Source organism: Aquarana catesbeiana, linkage group LG05, assembly GCF_042186555.1.
Source record: "Aquarana catesbeiana isolate 2022-GZ linkage group LG05, ASM4218655v1, whole genome shotgun sequence".
In the NCBI taxonomy this organism is placed as follows: domain Eukaryota; kingdom Metazoa; phylum Chordata; class Amphibia; order Anura; family Ranidae; genus Aquarana; species Aquarana catesbeiana.
The window spans coordinates 414,315,020-414,339,009 of record NC_133328.1 but is presented as its reverse complement, the minus strand read 5'-3'; the positions used below and the strand labels follow the sequence as shown (position 1 = coordinate 414,339,009).

At 43.0% G+C, this 23,990-nt stretch overlaps 1 protein-coding gene across 1 annotated transcript in view; it reads right to left on the bottom strand.

The window, feature by feature from the left end:
* BLOC1S4 (biogenesis of lysosomal organelles complex 1 subunit 4) overlaps positions 1-21,903 on the bottom strand; it is a 33,364-nt gene extending 11,461 nt beyond the window's left edge. Inside the window, exons 1-4 of the mRNA XM_073631180.1 lie at positions 21,626-21,903; positions 14,188-14,259; positions 6,765-6,866; positions 3,019-3,159 (exon numbers count right to left, since the gene is read on the bottom strand). Coding sequence (XP_073487281.1) covers positions 3,019-3,159; positions 6,765-6,866; positions 14,188-14,259; positions 21,626-21,829 — 519 coding nt within the window. The 5' untranslated portion in view covers positions 21,830-21,903. The remainder of the gene's footprint in view (positions 1-3,018; positions 3,160-6,764; positions 6,867-14,187; positions 14,260-21,625) is intronic.
* Between the last annotated feature and the right edge of the window lie 2,087 nt (positions 21,904-23,990).

The following is a 23,990-nucleotide window of genomic DNA, read 5'->3' as shown; positions in this document are numbered from 1 at the left end:
GTCAGAAACCATTGCTCAACTACAAGGCACTTCTTGCTTCACCCATATATCAGAAGATGGGAATCTGCCCTGTCCACCAGTTTTACACTCTCACAGCAGGAACAGCTTTTAATATTACCACACAAATCCTCCACTGCCAATACATTTTAGGAACAGGGCTACAACAACCTTTCCTGCTGGTACAGGGTACCTGCTACTCAACACATAATCATTAATCAGAACTCAGAACTCTGCTGGAAATGTCAGAAATGCCTATATACCATGCTTCATATTTTCTTGGTTGTGAAAATAATCAGGCCATTTTGAACCCCAATCACAGATGTCATCCATTGAGTATCTAGACACTCCTTGGGTGATGATCCAGCTTCATCCCTACTACCACTTAACAATCTCCACATATAAATTCTTTGTAACAATCAATTTACTGAATGCTGTTTTACTGAAGGTGTTAATACCTCCTTTCGAAACAAATGGTTTCACATCCAGTATACCTTTGAGTGGAAGTACAGGAGATTATGAAACTAGAAGATCTTTCCCCCTCCCTCAAAATTGCTTAAGACAACCACTTGCCAAACAGAGGAAGACTCGCCACCCATGACCTCCTCCTGGGCTGCAGCCACCGCTGTATCCTCCTCTCTCTCTCCATTCCTGGTCACAACCGACTTGCTGTGAGTGGGAAGATGAAAGGGGCTCGTGGGACCTCCGCCTGGCTCCTTCGGATATTTATGGGTCTGGCCGCCGCTGTCCAGTGCCATTTTGCTGGAGCCCCACCGCCGGAAGTGAATTTGGCCTCTAGCCTGAGGCCTCAGGTCGGCGCAGGGCAGATGGGAGAGACGACGGCTCCACCATTTTGGCGTAGTCCAGCGCCAGAAGTGACACGGTCCACCTGGCCAGAATGCTCTCTCCCAGGAGTGTTCCACCGATCTTCCAGGGACCCGCGCCAGCAGATGAAGCTGCCACCCGCCCCTCCCGACCGACCTGGACTCCAGTCGACCTTCCGGATCCTTCAGCTCCCAAACAGTACCTGACCTGGGTGGCAGGTAAGGGGGGAGGTGTGTACCCACAGGAGCTCCGGGACAACCCCTCTGTGCCCGGGAAGCTCCTCCCTGGGAAAGACCCCCGGCCGTAGGGACCCCCTGGAATAGGGATAAATCCTGGCTTGAACCTCAGCCCTCCCAGGTTTTGGCATCCAACACCCGGGGGGGTAAACCATCCGTTACCGACTACTCGCTGCCGGGAAACACAATCAAGAACTGAGGTACAGGGGGAAGGGAGGGGCCTTTTAACCTCATGTGTTGATTGTGTTTCCTGTCAGATGGACCAGTCATCTCTCAGGTGTGCCGTCCTGGAAGATGACTAAAGAAAAACAAGCCTTTATAGTGTTTTTGTGGGCTTATCTAAAATCTACCTTGTTCTACAGTTTACATTGCTTTGTAAATGGCAGCTTAAAGCTACAGGGCTTCTTCAACTGGTCTAGATGTGGTTTGGTTTATATTTTGTAGCAATATCATGGAAATCTATTGAAAGACTTTCAATCTCAGAGAGAAATATGGCTTACCAAATAATCTATTCTTTCAATATTTACAACTCAGGCATGCCATTTTTGCACAATCTAGAATATCTAACTGGGAACTAACTAGTCCTATGGTGCTTACACAGCTGGTATCAACAAAATCCAAGAAGGGACAGATTTCCTCCATATATGGTTCATTTATATGTCAGGTTTCCAAAGCTATGTCCTTTAAATGTGGGTCTGGGTGGTCAGAGGATATAGGTCACATTTCTGATGAGGAATGGTCCAGTATTCTGCATAATGTACTTAAAGTACCACTCTCATCCGCTCAAAAACTCACCAACTGTTTATTATTCATCGCACATATCGTACTCCTTATAAATTACATAAATAGCATAGAAGAGACTGTCCATTATGTCCCCGGTTCCAAAATAGACAATGGTATGCTTATACACATGCTATGGAAATGTCCAAAGTTGATAGGATATTGGACTGAGGTGATTAATAGAATTTGGAATCTCACTCTTAAAGTAGACCCGAAACTCTGCCTACTGGATTGGTTGGACGAAGAACTAAATACACCTCACACATATGTTGCTATTCTCTGAGTTTTATTTATTGCTAGAAAGCTCATAGCACGAAAATGGCTCTTTGCATCACGCCCCCCACACATGCGGAATGGGTTAAAACTATAAATGAGACACTTTTAAGGGAGCAACTAACTTACAAACATTGGGGTAGCCCAACAAAATTTGAGCATATCTGGGATGCCTGGCGAGAAGTTCCCAGGTTAGCTCCACTACAATTAGTTCACAATAGAATTCTTGGTGGTAAGACATCATCCACTTGATTGAGGCACTATTAACTGAGACTGAGGTATCTGTAGTAAGGACAGGTGAATATTAGCGTTCTCTCTCCAACACTGCTACAAGTAATACATACTTTGACTTGCAGAGGTCAACTGTTTTGTTTCTATTTACCTGTTCAGGTATATGTTTGCTTACTATGAATCACACCCCATTTCTAGGGGTTAATGCTTCCCTTGCCTTGCTCTGCTCTCTGGGCCGATCTAGGTTCCGGGAGCGGAACTAGGGTAAAAGGATAAGCGGAGGATGCACAACTTATGTTATTAAATACTCAGGAAGGCTTGCTAAGCTCACTTTACAATATTCTTTTATTTCACATGGACTATGTTGCTATATGCAGTGATATTGTAATTACTATATTGCCGGATTGATACATCTATGGATAGGATTGTGTCTCCTCGACACAGTGTTTTGTATGTTAAAAATTTTCTCTTCTTTTTCAATAAAAACTATCTGATAAAAAAAAAAAAAAAAAAAAAAAAAAACTGCAGCTTAATCTGTGACCTGTTACATTTTAATGGTTGCTCTTCTGTAGGTGAAATAAAGAGGCAGAGAATGTTAAATGAGGCAATGAGGGCGTCTTCGGGATGGGGTTCAGTTAGACACAGAAAAGCTTAGATAACCACAACAATTGCCTACCGTGGGAGAAAAGAGAGGTGAGGCACTGAGGTTTTGGAAGATTTTCTTTAGAGGGTTAGGAAAGGTGCCCAAGTTTGTTTCCGCTTGTGTAACCTGCTCTTCCATGAGAGCCACATCACCTCCAACCTTCTTAACAAAGGCCTGTCCATAAGTGCACAAAACAGAAGAAAATGTTATAATAGCTTTTCTAAAATAAAAACAAAATTATCACAGTGAATAAGAAAGTAATCAGATTGCAAAATAGTAGAACATATAATGCTGGGAAGCAGGAGGACAGGGCACATCGATCTGTAGCATACACACAACACAAACATTTTTATTTGTTGGGTCTCAAAATGGAAGGCAAATCAAAACTTAACTAAGCTTAAATCCACTCTCACGCCCCTTCTAAGATGATTCCATCTACACTGTAAAAAGGAAAGATGCCTATACCTACCTATTCTGAAGTTACTTTGGTTCGGTCACATGATTGGGTCCTGCTGCTGGCTTCAGTGTAGAGAAGAGATTGCCGACAACAGCTGCAGAGCATGGGCGATGACATTTCCCATAGGCTTACTATGGGGCGTCGGATATCCCTCCTCTACACTGAAGCAGGCGCTGGGACCCGATCATGTGACCTGACCAGGGCAACTTCAGAATAGGGGTGGGAATATATTTAAAAGCGGCGCTCCAATCAAAAGTGGAACTTCTGCTTTAAGGCCTCCTCCCGGGTCCTGTTTGTGAAACTGAGCTTTTGGGGAGGGAGCAGGTACCAGATTTTGACAGGTACCTGCTCCCACTTCTGGTCACATTAGGTGATCAGAAGTGGAAGTTCTCCCTCCCGAACTCTTCTGGGACATATGACAGGTCCTAGAAGACTACAGGACCAGTCACAGAGTGCAGCACCACTTACACATGCTCAGTGGGCACCCTGCTGTGAAGCCGCAAGTTGTCACAGCCGGGTGCCTATAGTAGAGATGCCGGCGGCGCCGAGGGAGGACATGGGGAGAACACAGCGCAGGTGAGTGCACAACTGGATCATGGGACAGGTGAGTGGCTGTTTATTAAAAGTCATCAGCTACAATTTTTGAAGCTGCTGACTTTTAATAAACAAAAATATGACTGGAACTCTGCTTTAAGCTTAAGCCCTGTATACATGGGCCGAATATCAGACAGTATCGGCCGATTCAATAGAAACCAGCTGGCATTCAGCCCATGTGTACGGCAGCCGGCCCGACAGAAGCTGGACGTTTAGTGGCATGACCAAAAAATGTCTGCCGATCGGCATCTGAGCTCGGGAGTGTTGTAATATCTTGGTAGATTTATGTGGGATTTTATATTATCATATATATGTACACATACAGTACAAGATTGACCAGGCCAGATTTCAGTTGACAATGGTTGAGTTGTCCGAGCCTACTCAATTACACACATCAAAGGGGACTTGTTGATCAAAGGGGAAGTGGCCAAACAAGATTTACTCCACATATATAAGGGGACAGATAGTGACTTTGGGCTGTATTCAGCTGTTTATGGCTAGGGGTCATTGTCTGTCACACTGAAAGACAGAAGCAGATCAAAGGCCTAATTTAAACAGCCAATCAAATTGCTCAGCTATTCAGTGTATAGGTAATACAACCGTTCAGGCGTTCAGTCTATTTACTCTCTCTGTGATTATGAAGGCACAGGTCTAGGAAACATGGGACTCTGAAGGCTATTATTTACTCTGTTGGATTTTGTCATCCGTTGCAAGACTTTGTTCTGTGTTGGGAGTCAATAAAGTGTATCTCTCTGGAAGAAGTGGGTTGCTGTGGAAGATTATAATAACTACTAAATAATTATCTACCCACTATACTATATCACTACATTGGTGCCGTGACTCAAATCTGGCCTGGTCAATCTTGTACTGTATGTGTACATATATAATAATAATAATAATAATAATAATAATAATAATAATAATATGAAATCCCACATAAATCTACCAACATATTACAACAGAGAGGAGATCCTGTACTAACATCAGATTGTTAGAACAGGATCTCCACTTGAGCTCTTCAGTTTATTTTTCGTTCAGTCCACTGGGTTGAACGAAAAAAACTCACAATGTCTATTAGGTTTTGATTTGCCTTTCACTTTAACTACATTTTTAAAGTAATACACCTGTCTCGTTTGTTTTTTTTTTGTGGTTTTTTATTTTCTGCTTTCAAATGCATAGAATCTTGATAAAATGCAAATCAAGAGTGCATGTGTATTTGCTAACTTCAACAAAAGCAGAAAAAACATATACTAGAAATGCCCATGGCTTATACTCTGATATTGTGTTCCTCTATTCTGTCTGGCTTGGGTTATTTTATTTTGTGACGCACTAGTTTTGGTGACAATTTGGGAAATTGAAAAGCATTATTTTTATTGAATGGCATTTTCGTGCTATCCAACAAGGGGCTCTGAATCCTTTGTATAAATTCAGTGTAAATAAGAAAATGTATTTATACAAGGATTTTCAGAAGTATAAATGAATGGTCAAAGTTTAAAACAGGTCTTAAATGTCTCCTGTAACTATTGCTGGCGCCAAACAGGCTATTTAAACAGAGCTGCTGCTGCACTGGATCATTGCCATTTGGTCTATAGCATTTCCTGCATAACCTGTTACTTGTTCCTGTGTCTGAACACTTGCTACTGACCCGATCTGCCCCAGACTACACCCGACCTCTGCCTGTTACTGACCCCAAGTTGTTCTTGGAGTACATCTCTACCTACTTGTTATGCTGATCTGCCTCACTGTTCTTGACTCCAGTCTGAACCCTGACTAGTCTTCAGTCTTCCGTCTTACACCTGATCTGCTTACCAGTTACAGATCTGGCTTGCCTGACTTTACTGATGAACTATCTGCCGCTTGGGGTCAGTGCCTGCCAACCAGTTAGTTACTGTCTTCTGCCCAGCCCAGTGCCTGCTGATCGTCTGCCTGTTGCCCAGCCAGTTCCTGACGGATACCAACGACAGTCTGCCATCTCTGCTGTTCTCACATCCGCTGTTCGGTCTGCTTCCGGGGAAGCACAGACGACCTATCTGAATCACCTATGGAAAGATCTGTCAGGCACTCATGCCACTACATGCCCTTGTGTCTCCTGTTACTTTACCAGGGGCCCTGAGCCAGAGGTGTAAGAGAGGCCATCCACATCACATCAGGCTTCTCCACCACTCCCCCTAGAGGTCCATTGCCCCAATCACGTCACCACCAACTATCTCCACGAATGACGTTCCCAAGTGTCCCTCAATGTCACAGAACCAGGGGGGTTCTTTTGGGATATATCCACCCATACATGTCACCCAAATCTACGACCACCACCCTACAAGACTATTCAGCGCTTGGGAGGCATTTGGTGGATGCTATACCTTCAAATGTCTGACAGTTTCTTACTACTTACTCAAAATTTCATCACCAAAATAAAAACTGTGCTAAGATTTCTGTGGAATCAGGATTATGTGATGTAAGTTAAAACCCATAGAGCTGACTACTGAAAGATGTTTCCCTACAATTATTTCATTGTTTTTAAACAATAAAAAGGTAAATGCTCTCTCTGCTATAGTAACAAAAGCAAAAACTGCTTTATACAGACAGCACTGGAGTATGGATGATAAAATCTACTTAGTTTCTGTGAGCAAAACTTAGTTATATTGTGCTATGTCAAACTTAATACAATACATCTAACAATACAACTCTTTTATCATTTCTACTAAAATAACAACCGCTTTCACTTTTCTACCTCAAGCAAGTCTATCTTCTGGTAGAGTTTTCTCATTTCTGCCGCCTTAGTGTAAATCTGAGGTACTTTTTCATTAACCACTTGAGATGTATCATTTCGTATCTGTAAAGGAAAAAAAAAAAAAAAAAAACATGGTTAGACTTACCGGTGACAGTGTTTCCAAGAGTCTTCCAGGACAGCTACATGAGAGATACTGGCTCTGTCCTCTACAGGAAACAATACCAAAAACAGTTAAAAGGCCCCTTCCACCACCTCGCCCTTAGTTGTTAACCAAAAAGAAAAACCATCAGTGTGCATGAGGGGAATTACATATATATAAAAATACACAGACCACAATACATAACATAATCAGACACTCATAGAAATGGTGAAAAGACCAGGGTGGCAAAAAAGGACGCTGTCCTGGAAAACGCTTAGAAACACCAGTAAGTCTAACTGTTGTTTTCCCAAAGCCTTTTCCAGGACAGCTACATGAAGATAAAAAAAAGTAATACTTCTACCTCAGGTATGGACCACAGCTTGCAGAATTTATTCCAAAAAGTCAGATCTTGGCTGGAAAGCAGTTCCACACAATAGTGTTTTTAAAAAGAGTGGTTTATGGACCAGGCTGGCACTCTCAGGATGTCTTTCCATGAGACACCGATGTTTCTGACCCTCTTTACCTGGAGGGTCAGAAACACAATAACAACTGAGGACGACGAGGTGGGAGGGGCCTTTAACTGTTTTTGGTATGGTGCTTCCTGTAGAGGGTGGAGCCGGTATCTCTGATGTAGCTGTCCTTGAAGGCGCTTTGGGAAAACAGCATTTTAAAATATATGTGAACCTTCACCTTGTAAAAGAACCCATTATGTTTAAAGTAGAAATGGCAAAACATTTGTGTGTAGATATGAAAAAAAAAAATTAACAATATGTTTGTTCTTTATAAATGATCACATGACCTCTGCTCTTAGCTGCATAAGGGGCTTAGAGAGGTGGGGTGGAGAAACAGCAGGATACTGCGAATGCCTGTGTAGGTGGGCATGTGTAAGCAAAAGTCCTGGCCATTGGAGGACGGTCAGACTATGTTCCCAGCACAACCAGAAACCCGACCATGCTGGGATGGATATGCTCTCAACTCTAGTGTGGTCAGTTTGAAATAGGAAAGCAGAGAGACTGGAAGGATCACCAGGTACTTTACACAAAAGAAGAAATGCAAACAGAACATGACACTTTTTAAACACAAGTACATGGTACCACAGACACATATCGGCAATATGACATTTTGGGGTAACACATTCTTTAAGTCAGCAGTAATTGTTACCCAATATTAGACTACATTAGTCAAGTACAAAATGACAGCTCCAATAAGAGGCCAGAATAGGGGGAAAAATGAATGATGTTGGTAGGCAGTACACATAGAAAGAGTGATAAAAGGGTAAGTAAACTTTGTGGGCCAGATTCTTTATCCTTTCAAGTTTAAACTTTTTTTCCTTTTCAATCATTTTGTTCCTTAGTCTTCTGTGTTATGTATTTAAAACGGAACTGTACTCAGAGAAATACAAATTTCCTCATTCTAGGTTAAAGCACTCATTGACTGTTATCTTTTCCCTGGTTACTTCCAAGTGTTTTTTGGCCTCTTGATTGACATCATCCCGCACATGCACATGGGGCTCTTCTTTGCCAGGAATGCACACTGAGCTGCACAGCATAGCTCTATGTGCATTCAACAGACGACTGCAAACAGGCTAATAAGTGTTACTTATTGCAGATGAAACATAGCATGTCTCCTCTGCAATATAGAGATGATTACTGTTTTTTTTACTAGTCATGTTTAGTTCTGTTTTTAAATAAATTTTAAAAAAATCCTTTATCCCCTTGTAAACAACTTAGTCATGCTTTTCAATTGAATCCTATTTTTACTGTCATCCAAACAAATAAATAAATAAAATGGGTCCTTTATCTATAGTAACACTTCGACATTAGAATCAATTGGAAAAATATGTGAATCCTGGGTGAAAACATTTATAAAAAAGACCTTTTATTTTATTGTTACCAATACTGATCAAACATTTTTTTGTCTACAGATTGCATAGAGAATAAAATATTTTTTGCAAGATTGTGGGGTTGATTTACTAAAAGAATATAGACTGCACTTTGCAAGTGCAGTTGCACTCTGCAAGGGAATTTGCTTCAGGGTTTAGTAAATGAGGGGAAGCTCTGCTGACTTTCATCATCCAGTCATTTTTTTCCCCTTGCTTGTTATTGGATATTCTTTGCAAAGTGAAGCTTCACCAATTACCAAGCTCTGGAGCAAATGTCCTTTTAGTGCAGCTGCAATCACTTGCAAAGTGCCTTTAGTAAATCAACCCCAATATATTTTTTTTTTTTTTTTAAGGCTTGTGTGTACAAAAAAACCCTATGTATTTTACTTTGTTATCTGAAGTAAAGACAAAGTTACCAAGGAATCAATAGGCACATAGCTAAAATGTAAAAATCCACTGGATCCATAAGGTGTATAGGAATAGGGGTTTGGTGTGAGAGCAGTTGTTAAAGCAGAATTCCAGACATGTTTGGTGTTGAGGCCAAATAATTCAATTTTAGTCTCATCTGACCACCTTAAATGCACCTTGAAGATTCTGACTCCACATGGAAAAAGGTTTTATGGTCAGATAATTTAATTATTTGGCCTCAACACCAAACAATATGGCTGGCAGAAATCCAATACAGCTCACCATCCAAATAACACCATTCCTACTGTAAAGCATGGGGTTGGTAATATCCTGTTATGGGGTGTTTCTCTGCAGCAGGGACTGGAGCACGTATCAGTATAGAAGAAGAATGGATGGGGCCAAATACCATCATATTCTTGAGGAAAATCTGCTGCCATCTGCCAGAAAGTTGTCAATGGGAAGAAGGTTTACCTTCCAACATGGCATTGATCCACAGCTCTCAGGAAAAATGACCACATACATAATGGTTGAAGGAGAAAAGGTGAATGTATTTGAATGGCTTAATCAGAGCCCAGACTTAAACCCCATTGAAAATCTGTGGAAAGAACTGCCGTCCACAAACGATCACCATCAAATTTAACTGAGCTTGAGCAGTTCTGCAAAAAAGAGTGGGCAAATATTGCAAAGTCTGGATGTTCATAGTTAGTAGAGACATATCTCAACTGACTAACGACTGTAATGTCACCAAAATACTGACATAAGGGGCATGGATCCTTTTCCAAAGCTCAGTGATTCTGTATTTTTATTTTTTTGACAATTAAGTGGCACTGAGTAAATACAGCTGGATACAACAACAATTTCAGGCTGAGAAGCAACAAAATGTAATTATTATTTAAAGGGAGGATTCTTTTCTATACCCACTGTTTATACTTACCTATTTTCAGTCCAATTCGGTCTGGTTATGTGATGCCTTGTATCAGCCAGCGGTGGCTGCAGGAGAGAAGAGAGAGCGCTCAACCGTGGCTGGCAGTGCCTGGGAGTAGTGATATTACTCATAGGTATAGGCAGGTGTGTGCAGCCTATTGCATTAGGGTATACACACCAAAGCTCAAAACCCAAAGTTGCGGCAAATGGTGGGTATGACCAAATTGTGTTTACAGTAAGAGGGGCTTAAAGGGGTGTGGTTAAATAAAACAAAAGCCTTCCTGCCCCCATAAAATATGCTTTTGGCGTGCTTTCTAAAACCAAAAACTTAAAGCCTGGTTTTGGTGCACTTTCAGAAAGAATATCAAAACCATGAGAAATAAAAGAAGTCTATGGTAAAGCGCAGCTAACCCACACAAAAACCGTGGAAACACTGTGCTGCACCCAAGGTGTGGGAAAACCGCACCGCATTAGTCTGAAAGGCAAGTTGACTGTTTATTACTACTAACCTTGGAGCTTTGCCTCACTTACTGAGTCCCTTCTAAACGCTGCATCACTTACTACAGATTTCAGAGGTCAGTCCTAAGCGAAGCAGAGTTTAGAGGTGATGCACAGAGTACAGAGTGCAGTAGTAAGTGACCGTCTGTCTCACCTCTGCACTGCTTACCTCTGTTCTCCTTCTCCCTGGCCTCTGCATATTACTCAGCGTACTGCACTCAGACTCCTTCTCCTATTCCCTGGTCCAGCAGGTGGGGCTAAATTACAGCTACTCATAGCCCTGCCTACTGGACCAGAGAATAGTAGAAAGGGGAGAAGACCTGGTGCTTCAGTACCCTGAGTTCTGTGAAGAGTCCCAGGGAGAGGAACAGAAGTAAGCCAATCTTCTGTGTCTTCCCTGCAGATGTGCTTCTTACACACAGCTACAGAGGAAACGCTATTTGTTGGGAAGGGGGCGGGTACTAATTAAGAATCAATCATAGCCCTGCCTCCCTACTTCTTGTGGCGGCTTTTACTACTTGTCCCCCATCTGGAATAAACAAACCACGTCTCCTCTGTAGCTGCCTGTGACAAGCGCAGCTGCAGGGGAGACACAGAGAGGGGGAATGGAGTAGTGTTTCACCCCTTTAGGCTAATTAGTAGAGTCAAGTGTTGGAACGTGTTCTGGGATTCAGCCTGGATTGGCAGAACACCAGGATTTAATTCAAATCTCGGGACAGTTACGCCCAATCCAGGGCAGTTGGGAGGCATGAGCATGGGGTGATTAGGGTGTGCTCAGGCACACCCTGTGTGCATGCCTATGGTCATTGGCTTTCGAAGGCCCATCTATTATCGGTGCTGTCTCTTCTCTCCTGAAGCCGCACTGGCTGACACAGAGGTTCCAGTTCTCATGACTGGACCATAACCGGCTGCAAATAGGTAAATGTATACATCTTTCTTACAGAGATTAGACAGCATAGGTGTTAGAAGGGGGGAGGGAGCATTTTTAAGACTGGTTAGGGTTTGCCTGGAATTCTACTTTAACCACTTAAAGACCGGCCACTGCATATATACTGCGACCGGGTGGCTCTTTTGCGCGAAACGACATACCTATATGTCGTTTCATGCAATAGATAGTGTGGGCACATGTGAGCCCACTGCATGGAGGAGGAGCCGATGCACCTGCCCGGCGGACCTGATGTCCGCCGGCCACCCGTAATCATTGTACAGAGAGGCAGAACGGGGATCTGCCCATGTAAACAAGGAAAAACCACATGGAGATCTGCTGTTACTAGTGATTAGGAACAGCGATCTTTGTGTTGTTCTTGTCAACACTTCCCTCAACACAGTAAAGAAACACACTGAGGGAACACATTTAACCCTTTGATCACCCTGTTAACCCCTTCCCTGCCAGTGTCATTTATACAGTAATCAGTGCATTTGTTTAGCACTGATCACTGTATTGGTGTCGCTGGTCCCCAAAAAGTGTCACCTCGGGTTAGATTTGCCTGCCGCAATGTTGCAGTCCTGCTAAAAATTGCAGATCGCCGCCATTACTAGTAAAAAATAAAAAATAAATGTAAAAGTCCATAAAGCTATCCCGTAGTTTGTAGACACTATAACTTTTGCGCAAACCAATCAATATACGCTTATTGGGTTTTTTTCCCCAAACATATGTAGAAGAATGCATATTGGCCTATATTGATGAAGAATTAGTTTTTTTTTTTTTTTTTTACATTTTTTTTGGATATGTATTACAGTATTACAGAAAGTAAAAAATACTGGATTTTTTTCAAAATTGGCGGTCCTTCTTTGTTTATAGCACAAAAAATAAAAAACACAGATGTGATCAAATACCACCAAAAGAAATCTCTATTTGTGGGGAAAAAAAGGAAGTCAATTTTATTTGGGTACAGAGTTGGAGGCCCACGCCATTGTCAGTTAAAGTAATGCAGTGCCGTAGCTCAAAAAGTGGCCTGATCATTAAGGGGGTAAATCCTTCCGGGGCTGAAGTGGTTAAAGGATTGTGCCTTTGGAGCACGTTACACAATACATCTGTATTTAGGGTGTAACATGTAACATGCTCCAAACTCCCTTCCTTGTGACAGCAGGCAGGGGTTCCTCTTCCGTCACACTTCAAAATCAGTGTGTGGTTCAGCCCGCATAACCGTATCATTCATTCACAGCAATCTGTGAAGGAGAAAACTACAAGTCCTGTCTGGCACCATGGCAGATGGCCTATGCCCCGTACATGCGGTCGGATTTTCCGATGGAAAATGTGTGATAGGACCTTGTTGTCGGAAATTCCGACCGTGTGTAGGCTCCATCACACATTTTCCATCGGATTTTCCGACACACAAAGTTTGAGAGCAGGCTATAAAATTTTCCGACAACAAAATCCGTTGTCGGAATTTCCGATCGTGTGTACACAAATCCGACGCACAAAGTGCCATGCATGCTCAGAATAAATAAAGAGATGAAAGCTATTGGCTACTGCCCCGTTTAGAGTCCCGACATACATGTTTTACGTCACCGCGTTCAGAACGATCGTTTTTTCCGACAACTTTGTGTGACCGTGTGTATGCAAGAAAGTTTGAGCCAACATCCGTCGGAAAAAATCCTAGGATTTTGTTGTCGGAATGTCCGATCAATGTCCGACCGTGTGTACGGGGCATTATAGTTTTCAATGAACTGTGAGGGCACTAATGAGCGTGCTTGTAATACATTTACAGCCCTTGCAGCTTTCAAACTGCGAGCCTGTACAGCGGTAAGGGCAAAAACCTGTAGGACTTGTCTGCCATTTGTAAAAGTGACAATCTTTTTTTTTTCTTTCTCAAAAAAATGTTATTGTTTATGTAGAGAAGGTTACATCAAACATTGAACATACACATTTGTATGGAGACTGTATAGTCTATAACAGGGAGAACAGGCAGTCATTCATTCAGTGTTACATTGTGACAATCTTTATTGAACTTGTAAACAGTCCAGAAAATAAAACCGCTTACTTCAAAAAATTAACACAAAACAGTCCATAACTCTGGCTCAATGGAAAAACAAGGTAATGGCTCACTGCCACTATTCCAGTCCCACGCTGGGGTTTTCCCCATCTGCTTTAGGGGTCCCAAAGAGGTGGCTTTCACAGTTCAGCAACCATGGCTCAATTCCAAGTTTAGTTCACCCTGCTCGCTGAGGTGTCTCTTACAACCAGGTGTCAACTGTTTCCTTTTCTGAACTCAGAGGCACCCGGGGGTTAACCCCTCGGGACCAAAGTCCCTGCAATCAGGATTTGAAGGTTCTTTTTTACCAAAAACTGTTCGAACCGCTGAAATTCCAGGTCCATAATAAGGACCTAACAATCTTTACCAACCAGACTGCCCCGGAACCCCTCACCCTGAGTACTCAACAATGACCACAAACTATCCCCTTAAAAGGAACTACAGCCCAAATAATGGGATAATATACCTGCCACTCAGGACTCATCACTGGTGTATTATACCCAATATATAACAAAATTTGGTGCAATTTATTATACTTAGACATTTCCTATCATATCACTTGTGAAAAATAAGATAAAGCAGAAGTACTGTACTTACCATATCTAACATTCCAACAAACTCATCAACTCTAACAAGTAGGTCTTCCAAGCTCTTCTCCAAATTCTCAATCTGGACAACAAACGTATGTCATAGGTATTAAATTATAGGGAAATACATGATGTACATTACTGGGTCATTGTTAATACTCTAGCAACATTTAAACAGACAAATTTGCTGTGGAGAAAAAGATACTTGATGTCTATATCCAACCCAGCAAAAATAAAACAAGTTACATCATATGTATTATGTGATATATAGTATCAGGAACTATCACTAGAATTAACATCTCACCCTCCCTGCTGTCCTCTTATCTGCTGCTATCCACTTTTATAGGACTTTTACAATTTTGACATGCTTTCTTTTCCAATTATTTTGGTATTGTATTAAATATAAAGATGTGTAGATCAATAGCTTAGCGCAATTATGTTGTCTATTTTAACAGACATTGATGCAAGATGCCTGCTACACAGGCAGTGCATTGTTTTTAATGAGTTAGATGGCTCAAAGACTTGCAATGTGGGGAGCAGTAAAGCATAGCCATTGTGTTATCATGAAAAAGCAGGTAGAGCCTGCATATGTAATTAGTGAATATGGCCTCCCCTATGTACATATATATGTTATTAGTTAAGTCATTCATAGAAACAACATTTTTAAAATATTAAAAAAACACTGATAAGAATATTGACATCAAACTGACCTATTTTACATGTTTGTAGAAAAAAACCTAAAGAATTTAAATTCCTTTTAGGCCCAATGCACACTGGTTTATTGTAAAACGCTGTTTATCCTGACAGGAGAAAATCTGCAATAAAAACTCACCTAAGCTGCATTTTTTTCAAACCAGCGTTGCAAAGTTTAGCAGAGATTGGGCGTTTATTTATTCATTGGCTACAATTTTAATTTATTCTGGCTATTGAAATAAACGCTAAGGTGCTAAACGCACCTAGCGTTTAGACGCCTTTAGCAGCGTCAAGTGTTTTTTTCGGCCAAAACTCAGCTGCTCCTGGACACACTGGCAGTGATAAAGGCCATTCAGATTGTGTTGTGGTAATGGTTAAAAAGCATGTCAACACATGCCTACAAATGCTGTTCTATTCATTGTGAATGGCACCCCAATGACCTGCCATGCAATGTGGTGCACTGCATCCAAGAAAAGGGTCATGTGCCTTATCAGCCAATTCAAAACGAAAAGGTGAACTTAACACAATACGCATTCTCGTACTACAATGAACAACTAGTGTGTAGACCCAGCCCAACGGTCATTTTTATTCCACTTTTTAATTATGTTTTATTCTTTATCTACAGGTGCACCTCAAAAAATTTGAATATTATCAAAAAGTTACATTATTTTAGTAATTCAATTCAAAAAGTGAAACTCATATATATTATATAGATTCATTACACACAGAGTGATATATTTCAAGCATTTTTTAAAAAAAAATTGATAAATAGGGCTTACAGCTAGTGAAAACCCCAAATTCAGTATCTCGAAAAATTTGAATATTACATAAGACCAATTAAAAAAAAAGGATTTTTAATACAGAATGTTGGCTTACTAAAAAATGTCTATGTACAGTATAGTATGCGCTCAATACTTGTTGGGGCTCCTTTTACATGAATAACTGCATCAATGCGGCGTGGTATGGAAGCGATCAGCCTGTGGCACTGCTGAGCTGTTATGGAAGCCCAGGTTGCTTTGACAGTGGCCTTCAGCTCATCTGCATTGTTGGGTCTGGTGTCTCATCTTCCTCTTGACAACACCCCACAGATTCTCTATGGGGTTTAGCTCAAGCGAGTTTGCTGGTCAATCAAGCACAGTGATACTATCATTAAACAAGGTATTGGTCCTGCCGGAAAATGAAATCAGCATCTCCATAAAGCTGGTCAGCAGAGGGAAGCATGAAGTGCTCTAGAATTTCCTGGTAGATGGCTGCGCTGATTTTGGACTTGATAAAACACAGTGGACCAACACCAGCAGATGATCACACTGGATCTCATGCAGCTTGGATTTTGTGCCTCTCCACTCTTCATCCAGACTCTGGGACCTTGCTTTCCAAATGAAATGCAAAATTTACTTTCATCCGAAAAGAGGCCTTTTGGACCACTGAGCAACAGTCCAGTCCTTTTTCTCCAGGAGTGGCTTGACACAAGGAATGCAACAGTTGTAGTCCATGTTCTGGATATGTAGTCCACTCCTTGTGAATCTCACCCAAATTCTAGAATGGCCTTTACTAGGGTGATACCGATACTAGTATCGGTGCCGATACCGAGCATTTGCATGTGTACTTGTACTCGTGCAAATACTCTGATGCTTGATCCTGTACCTGAGCAGCCAGGGGTGATCGGTGAGGCGGTGGGGGGAGTTACAAGCACCAATCTCCCTGCATAGATTTCAATAAAAGCAGCTGACAGCCACTTCCCCTCCTCTACCCTCCATGGCTTTCAGCTGCTTTATTAAAATCTATACAGGAGATCGGTGCTTGTAACTCCCCCCCACCACCGCACCGATCATCCCTGACTGTCCCCTGTGTCCTTCTACATTTCCTCCTCTATGTGTTCCTCTGGTCCCCCTCTCTGTGCTCCTCTGGTCCTCCTCCAGTCCCCCTCCATGTCCTCCATGCACCTCCACTCCCCCTCTATGTCCTCCGGTCTCCCTCTCTGTGGTCCTCCGGTCTCCCTCTCTGTGGTCCTCCGGTCTCCCTCTCTGTGGTCCTCCGGTCTCCCTCTCTGTGGTCCTCCGGTCTCCCTCTCTGTGGTCCCCCTCCATGTCCTTGGTGTTCCTCCAGTCCCCCTTCGTGTCCTCTGTGCTCCTCCAGTCCCCCTCCATGCCCTCCGTGCTCTTCCAGCCCCCCTCTGTGTCCTCCGTGCTCCTCCAGTCCCCCTCCATAACCCCTGTGCTCCTCCAGTTCCCGTCCATGTCCTCCCCTGTCCCGGATCTGTCAGGAGGGAGGGGGATGGAGCTGGTAAATATGTAATTCACCAGCTCCTTCCTTTTCTGAATGGACAGAGTCAGTGATCACTGACCCTGTCCATTCATAACTGAGCATCGTAAACTGTGTTTTTCTCTGCTTCAGTTTATGAATAAACATGAGCCGCTGTCTCCTGTCCATTCATTTTCAGTGAAGCTGAGGCTACAGAGAAAGGGACTGGGGAATCTGTGTCCTCTGTCCCTTTCCCTGTCTCAAAGGGGAGATGTCAGGGGTCCGTTTAGACCACTGATATCTCACCAAAAGCCCCCCCCCCCCCCACAGGGCTGATAAAAAAAATAATAATAATAATAATAAATAAATAAAATAAACTAATAAATATTTAAAAGGTAAAATTGTAAAAAAAAATTAAAAAGTAAAAAAAAAAAAAAAAAAACAACTGACACAGTCCACAACTCCCCCCCCCCCCCCAAAAAAAAAGAAAGCATTGTAAAAGAAAAAATAACCAAAAATAAAAATTGTAAAAAAATAAATAGAATAAAAAACTACTGACACAGTCCACTGTCACATGACATTAGAAGAAGTATCGGTAATCGGTATTGGCGAGTACTTGAAAAAAAAGTGGTATCGGTGCAACCCTAGCCTTTACTTCACAATCCTCTCAAGGCTGAGGTTATCCCTGTTGCTTGTGCACCTTTTTTCTACCACACTTTATCCTTCCACTCAACTTTCCATTAATATGCTTGGATACAGCCAGCTTCCTTAGCAATGACCTTTTTTGACTTACCCTCCCATTGTCAATGACTGTCTTCTGGAAAACTGTCAAGTCACCAGTCTTCCCCATGATTATGTAACCTATTAAACCAGACTGGGTTCACACTAGTGTGATTTGGATGAGGGCAATTCGCATGACAGGAGAGTGTGCCCGGCTCTCAATGGAGCCAGTTCACACATCTCCATGGCGGCTGCGAAGCACACTGCACAGGGGTCCTGTGCGTCTTTGGCTCCGTTTCAGGTCCGAATTTTGGCAACAATTAGGACCTGATTCATCCCTGAAACGGAGAACAGGGATGCACCGGACCCCTGCTGTGAGCCGCATCCGTATAAATTGTGAACCCAGCCTTAAAGTGGAGTTCCAACCCAAAAAAAAAAATTAGTAATGTGTTTAAAAAAAAATAAAAAATAAAAATTTGGAGAAATTTTTTTTTTTTTACTCACCTCTAAATGCCCGTTGCTAGGGGGTTCCTCATAGTCTGCCTCCTTCGGTGCCTGGGCTCCTGACGTCACTTCCCTCAGCGCAGGAAGGGAGATCGCCTCTCTCCCCTCCCTCTTGTCAATCATCTGGGACACGTGACCGGTCCCAGATGATTGCGGGGCCAGTGACAGCACGGCTCGCGCATGCGCAGTGGGTGCTCGGCTGTGGCACCCACAGTTAGAATGCCGGCGTCGCCAAGCAGAGGGGGGGACGAGCGGGGCTTCGATCCCCCGCATCGCTGGACCCTGGGACAGGTAAGTGTCCAATTAAAAGTCAGCAGCTGCATTATTTGTAGCTGCTGACTTTTAATTTTTTTTTTTTTAAATGGGAACCCCACTTTAAAGGCTCAGGAAACCTTTACAGGTGCTTTGAATTAACTAGCTAATTAGAGTGTGACACCATGAATCTACAATATTGAACTTTTTCACAATATTCTAATTTTCTGAGATACTTAATTTTGGGTTTTCACTAGATGTAAGCCATAATGTTCAAAATTAAAAGAAAGAAATGCTTAAGATATATCACTCTGTGTGTAATGAATCTATATAATATGAGTTTCAATTTTTTAATTGAATTACTGAAATAAATGTACTTTTTGATGTTAAAATTTTTTGAGATGCACCTGTATTTACATAAAATATTTAACAAATAAACATGTTATACACGGTGCACACAATACACTGATTTAGCAGCACAATTTAGGTTCCAAAAGAAAGAGCACGCTCTCATTTAAACTGTGTACAGAGCCCTGCAGGACCCTACAGGGAAAGAGGGGTGAGTGGAGTGTCCTTTGTTGGACTTTGGCTCGGTTCATATTTCCGTGACTTGAGATCCGACTTGTGAGACCCCAAGTCGCGCGACATCTGAAATTCCATGTTAGTCAATAAGAGCTGTCTTAATTAGCACTACTGAAGTCGCTCCAACTTTAGAAAAGGTTCCTGTACTACTTCAAGTCAACTTATATCAGACTTGTGCCTCAAAGTAGTACTCAAGTCGCCAGGAAGTCTCCTGGCAAAGTCTCACCCTAAACTGCGCGACTTTTAGGTCGCAGCGGTGTGAACTGAGCCTTACTGTATTTCAGTATGTTGGCATAACTGGGGCTTCAGTTATTGTAAACTATAAAAACACTTTTTTTCAGCCAAGCAGCTAAGATTAGCCTAGTAAAAATGTGGCAAGCAGCCTAGTCCTCCACTGGCTGACAGGAAAAAGAAATACAAATGTTTTCATATGCAATATTTCATATTTACCAACTTAATAATTAAAAAAAAAAAACACCTTTTACTACCATTGCCATATAGAAACACAGAAAAGCGACGGCAGAAAAAGACCAAGTAGTCCATCGAGTCTGCCCATTTTATTTACTTTTTGTTTTGTTTCTTTTTCATTATCCTTGTTGTCTTGAGTATAGATCTATGTTTCTCCCAAGCATGTTTGAAGTTATTTACTGTTGACTGTCTCCCTACCTCTGCTGGAGGTTTATTCCAATCATCAACCACCCTTTCAGTAAAATAATACTTTCTAAGATTCGTTTGAGGTAATGTCCCCGTGTTCTTGATTTTGGTTTCATTAAAAAAAAACTGCGTTCCTGAACCTCATTCACCCCCTTGATGTATTTAAAGGGTTTCCATTATGTCTCCCCTTTCCCTTCTTTCCTCCAGACTGTACATATTAAGTTCCTGAAGCTGCTTTCGATATGTTTCATCCCCCAAAACTTTCACCATTATATAAACTAAAGTGGTGGCTTTGGAAAACAGGCGTATAGGTGCTGCAACCTTCCCACATAACAGCTCCACCCAATGCTCAGACCTTGAGGCTGCTGACACCTCCAACTAAGGCTGAGCTCCGGCGTGTTCGCACAGCCCACGTGCAGAGCCCCCCAGGAAGTTGGCACTGGCGGGCTCTGCACGTGGGCTGTGTGAACACGCCAGAGCTCATCCTTACCTCCAACATACCCAAATAAAGGAACTCAGGATGACATCCAAAATAGTATTTCTTTATTGAATGCATGTACAAAGCTGTAAAACAGCCTACGCGTTTCAGACAAAAGTGTGGCAAGACTAAGGACTAATGTCCGAAACGCGTAGGCTGTTTTACAGCTTTGTACATGCATTTAATGAAGGAATACTATTTTGGATGTCATCCTGAGTGCTGACCATCCCTTTCCTTTACAGTGGTGGCTTTGACATGCACTTCCGGTGGGGAGAGTGTGTAAATCTGACAAGTCGACTATTGGTTGTCAGATAGATGCAGCCACCAGATTTCTTCCACACACCCCCATTACCCCCCCCCCCCCCCATGCCATATTTTCTAGCTCTGTGAGCCCAATGGTGGAATCAGGACCACCATGGTAGGTGCCACAGGGTACAGTGGAAGGAGATCAGCAAACGTCCATTTGCTGATCTTCCTTTTCATTACTGACCTGAAAGCGAAGTGTAAAATGTCACTTCTGGGTCCTGGTGTGACTGTCCACAGAAGAATCGAATGAAGTGTGATCTGCATTCCATTAGATTCACTGGAGAGCAGCTGAGAAATTAGGAGTGTTTTTACCCCCCCTTCCCCAAACACATGTAGAAATGTAACTGCAAGTGCTGGGGGGCTATGCACAAAAGCACTGATTTTGCTACACGTTACATATCACAGTTCATGCCAGAGTAAGAGCAATAATTCTAGGCCCATTATTCATGGCTAAAAGAACCTGGTGGCCTCTAGTCTAGGGACTGTTAGAGCATTATCTCTGGAAAATTGGAACTACCACTATTTCATTCTCTAGGGTGTTTGATTTCAGAAAATGTATAACATTTGGGGGGTTTTATGTATTCCTTAGGCAAAAATGGCTCTAAAGGGTCGAGGGACCATTCCCATACAGGGGGAGGGGGTCTGTTGTTTGAATGAACCCCAACAGTGTGAACAGAGCAGCAGCCTTGAGTGGGCCACACATCATTGGCGGTATGTCGTTGGCATCTAGCTAATGCCTCAAGAAACTGCTTGCATTTCAGGGTCACAGGGGTCAGCCATTGCTGTCCGCCTCTGAAAATGCTGGCCTGACACACTTGGAATCACTGCTCCTGGTCAGCAGTAGTCAGAAGCCTTCCTTTGCAAGCTTATGTCACAGTAATGAAAGGGGGGGGGGGTGAGCCAGGTGACTGGCATTTCAGGACAGGACAACAGCAGCCTCTTCCATGTTTCTGTCATGAGAGGCTGACTGCAAGCGCAGGTGAGCTGTCACATGACTGTCAGGAAGCCCCGCCCTTACCTCAGTCTTATGATGGGCGGGGAGAAGGTAGCTGGACAGCTGATTGGCTGTTGTTTTCAGACCTGCTTGTTCGTCGTCGTTCAGAAGGCCAACCGAGACGCTGCTGCAGGCGCTCTGACTGTGAGAGACATGGCCGCTGTCCCCTGGGCTCCCCTCTTCCTCCTCCTCCGGCTCCCACTGCCCGGCACCTCCATCTAACGCCATCGCTCCTCTGACCAATGAGACACGTGACCGGAGGCGGGTGCCGAGTCGGGTCAAACTTCGTCAGAAAGCGTTGTTCCCTCAGACAGCGAAGTACTCACTGATTCCTCATAGGAGATAATACGAGAGCCCGCCAAGGTGTGCTTCTAGTTATTTCTAAACGAGTGCGCCGTCTATGTGCTGCTGAGGCTGCCAGGCCTTCAGAACAGGGCTGCTGACCCAACCCCCTAAATAAACTCCGGAAGATTTCCCCCCTTAATAACCAGGCCATATTGTGCGATACGGCGCTTTACCTATTCAGCCCCAGACCATTTGGCTGGCCAAAGACCAGAGCACTTTTTGCGATTCGGCACTGCGCCGCTTTAACTGATAATTGCGCGGTCATGTGACGTGGCTCCCAAACAAAATTGACGTCCTGTTTTTCCACACAAATAGAGCTTTCTTTTGGTGGTAGTTGATCACCTCTGCGGTTTTTATTTTTTGCGCTATAAACAAAAAAAACGACAATTTTGAAAAAAAAAAAAGCAACATTTTTTACTTTTTGCTATAATAAATATCCCCCCAAAAAATATAAAAAAACATTTTTTTCCCCTCCGTTTAGGCCGATATATATTCTTCTACATATTTTTGGTAAAAAAATCGCAATAAACGTTTATTGATTGGTTTGAGCAAAAGTTATAGTGTCTACACGTTGGACAATGTTGACACATTTTTGGGACCATTGGCATTTTTACAGCGATCAGTGCTAAAAAAATTCCATTGATTACTGTAAAAATGTCACTGGCAGTGAAGGGGTTAAGCACTAGGGGGCAGTGAAGGGGTTAAGTGTGTCCTAGTGTGTGTTCTAACTGAAGGGGGATGGGTACTGTGCAGGGGGCATGACAGATCGCTGTTCAGACGAGAGCTGAGTCTGTTGTTCCCTCAGAGAACCGGAAACTGTGTGTTTACACACACTGATCCCGGTTCTCTGTGTGCCCTGAGCGATCGCGGGAGCCTGGCGGTGATTGCAAGCGCCTGGCGCTCGTATCGGCTCCGTGGGGGCGCACGCGCCCCCTAGTGGCCGTCTATGGTACCGACGTACCATGACGGCGATTCGCGCAGCCGAGCCATGTTGTCGCAGTCTAACAGCAGCGGCTGGTCGGCAAGCAGTTAACTGACAATTGCGCAGTCGTGCGATGTTGTACCCATACAAAATTTATGTCCTTTTTTTTCCCCCCACAAATAGAGCTTTCTTTTGGTGGTATTTGATCATCTCCTGCGGTTTTTATTCTTTGCGCCATGAACAAAAAAAGAATGGCAATTTTGAAAAAAAAAACAACTATTTTTTTTGCTATAATAAATATCCCCCCCCCCCCCCCAAAAAAAAAAAAACATTTCTTTCTTAGTTTAGGCCGATATATATTCTGCTACATATTTTTGGTAAAAAAAAAATTCCAATAAGCGTATATTGATTGGTTTGCGCAAAAGTTATAGCGTCTACAAAATAGGGGATATATTTATGGCATTTTTATTATGATTTTTCTTTTTTTTTTTTTTTACTAGTAATGTCGGTAATCAGCGATTTTTAGCGGGACTGCAACATTGCAGCGGACAGATCGGGCACTTTTGACACCTTTTTTGGAACCAGTGCTAGAAAAATGCACTGATTACTGTATAAATTACACTGGCAGGGAAGGGGTTAACACTAGGGGGCGATCAAGGGGTTAAATGCGTTCCCTGGGAGGTGTTTCTAACTGGGGGTGTAGAAAGAGATTACTGTTCCTAATCACTAGGAACAGACAATCTCTCTCTACTTCCCTGACAGAACGGGGATCTGTTTGTTTACATTGACAGATTCCCATTCTGGCTCTCTGTGGAGCGATCGCGGGTGGCCGGCGGACATTTCGGCCGCCGGCCACGCGCCGACTGTATCTAGTGCACGAAGCGATGTACAGCTATGGTGATTTTTCTCAATAGACCCAACCTGCGGCAGTATTATTTTGACGGCGGCTGGTTGGCAAATGGCTAAAGGGGTTGTAAGCCTTCAAGGGTTTTCACCTAATGCATTCTATGCATTAAGCTGAAAAACCTCCTGTCATGCAGCAGCCCCACTGAGCCTCCCTTTTACTTACCTGAGCCCTGTAATCCTCACAACGGGAATGAGCACGCCAGCTCTGGCCGGTGT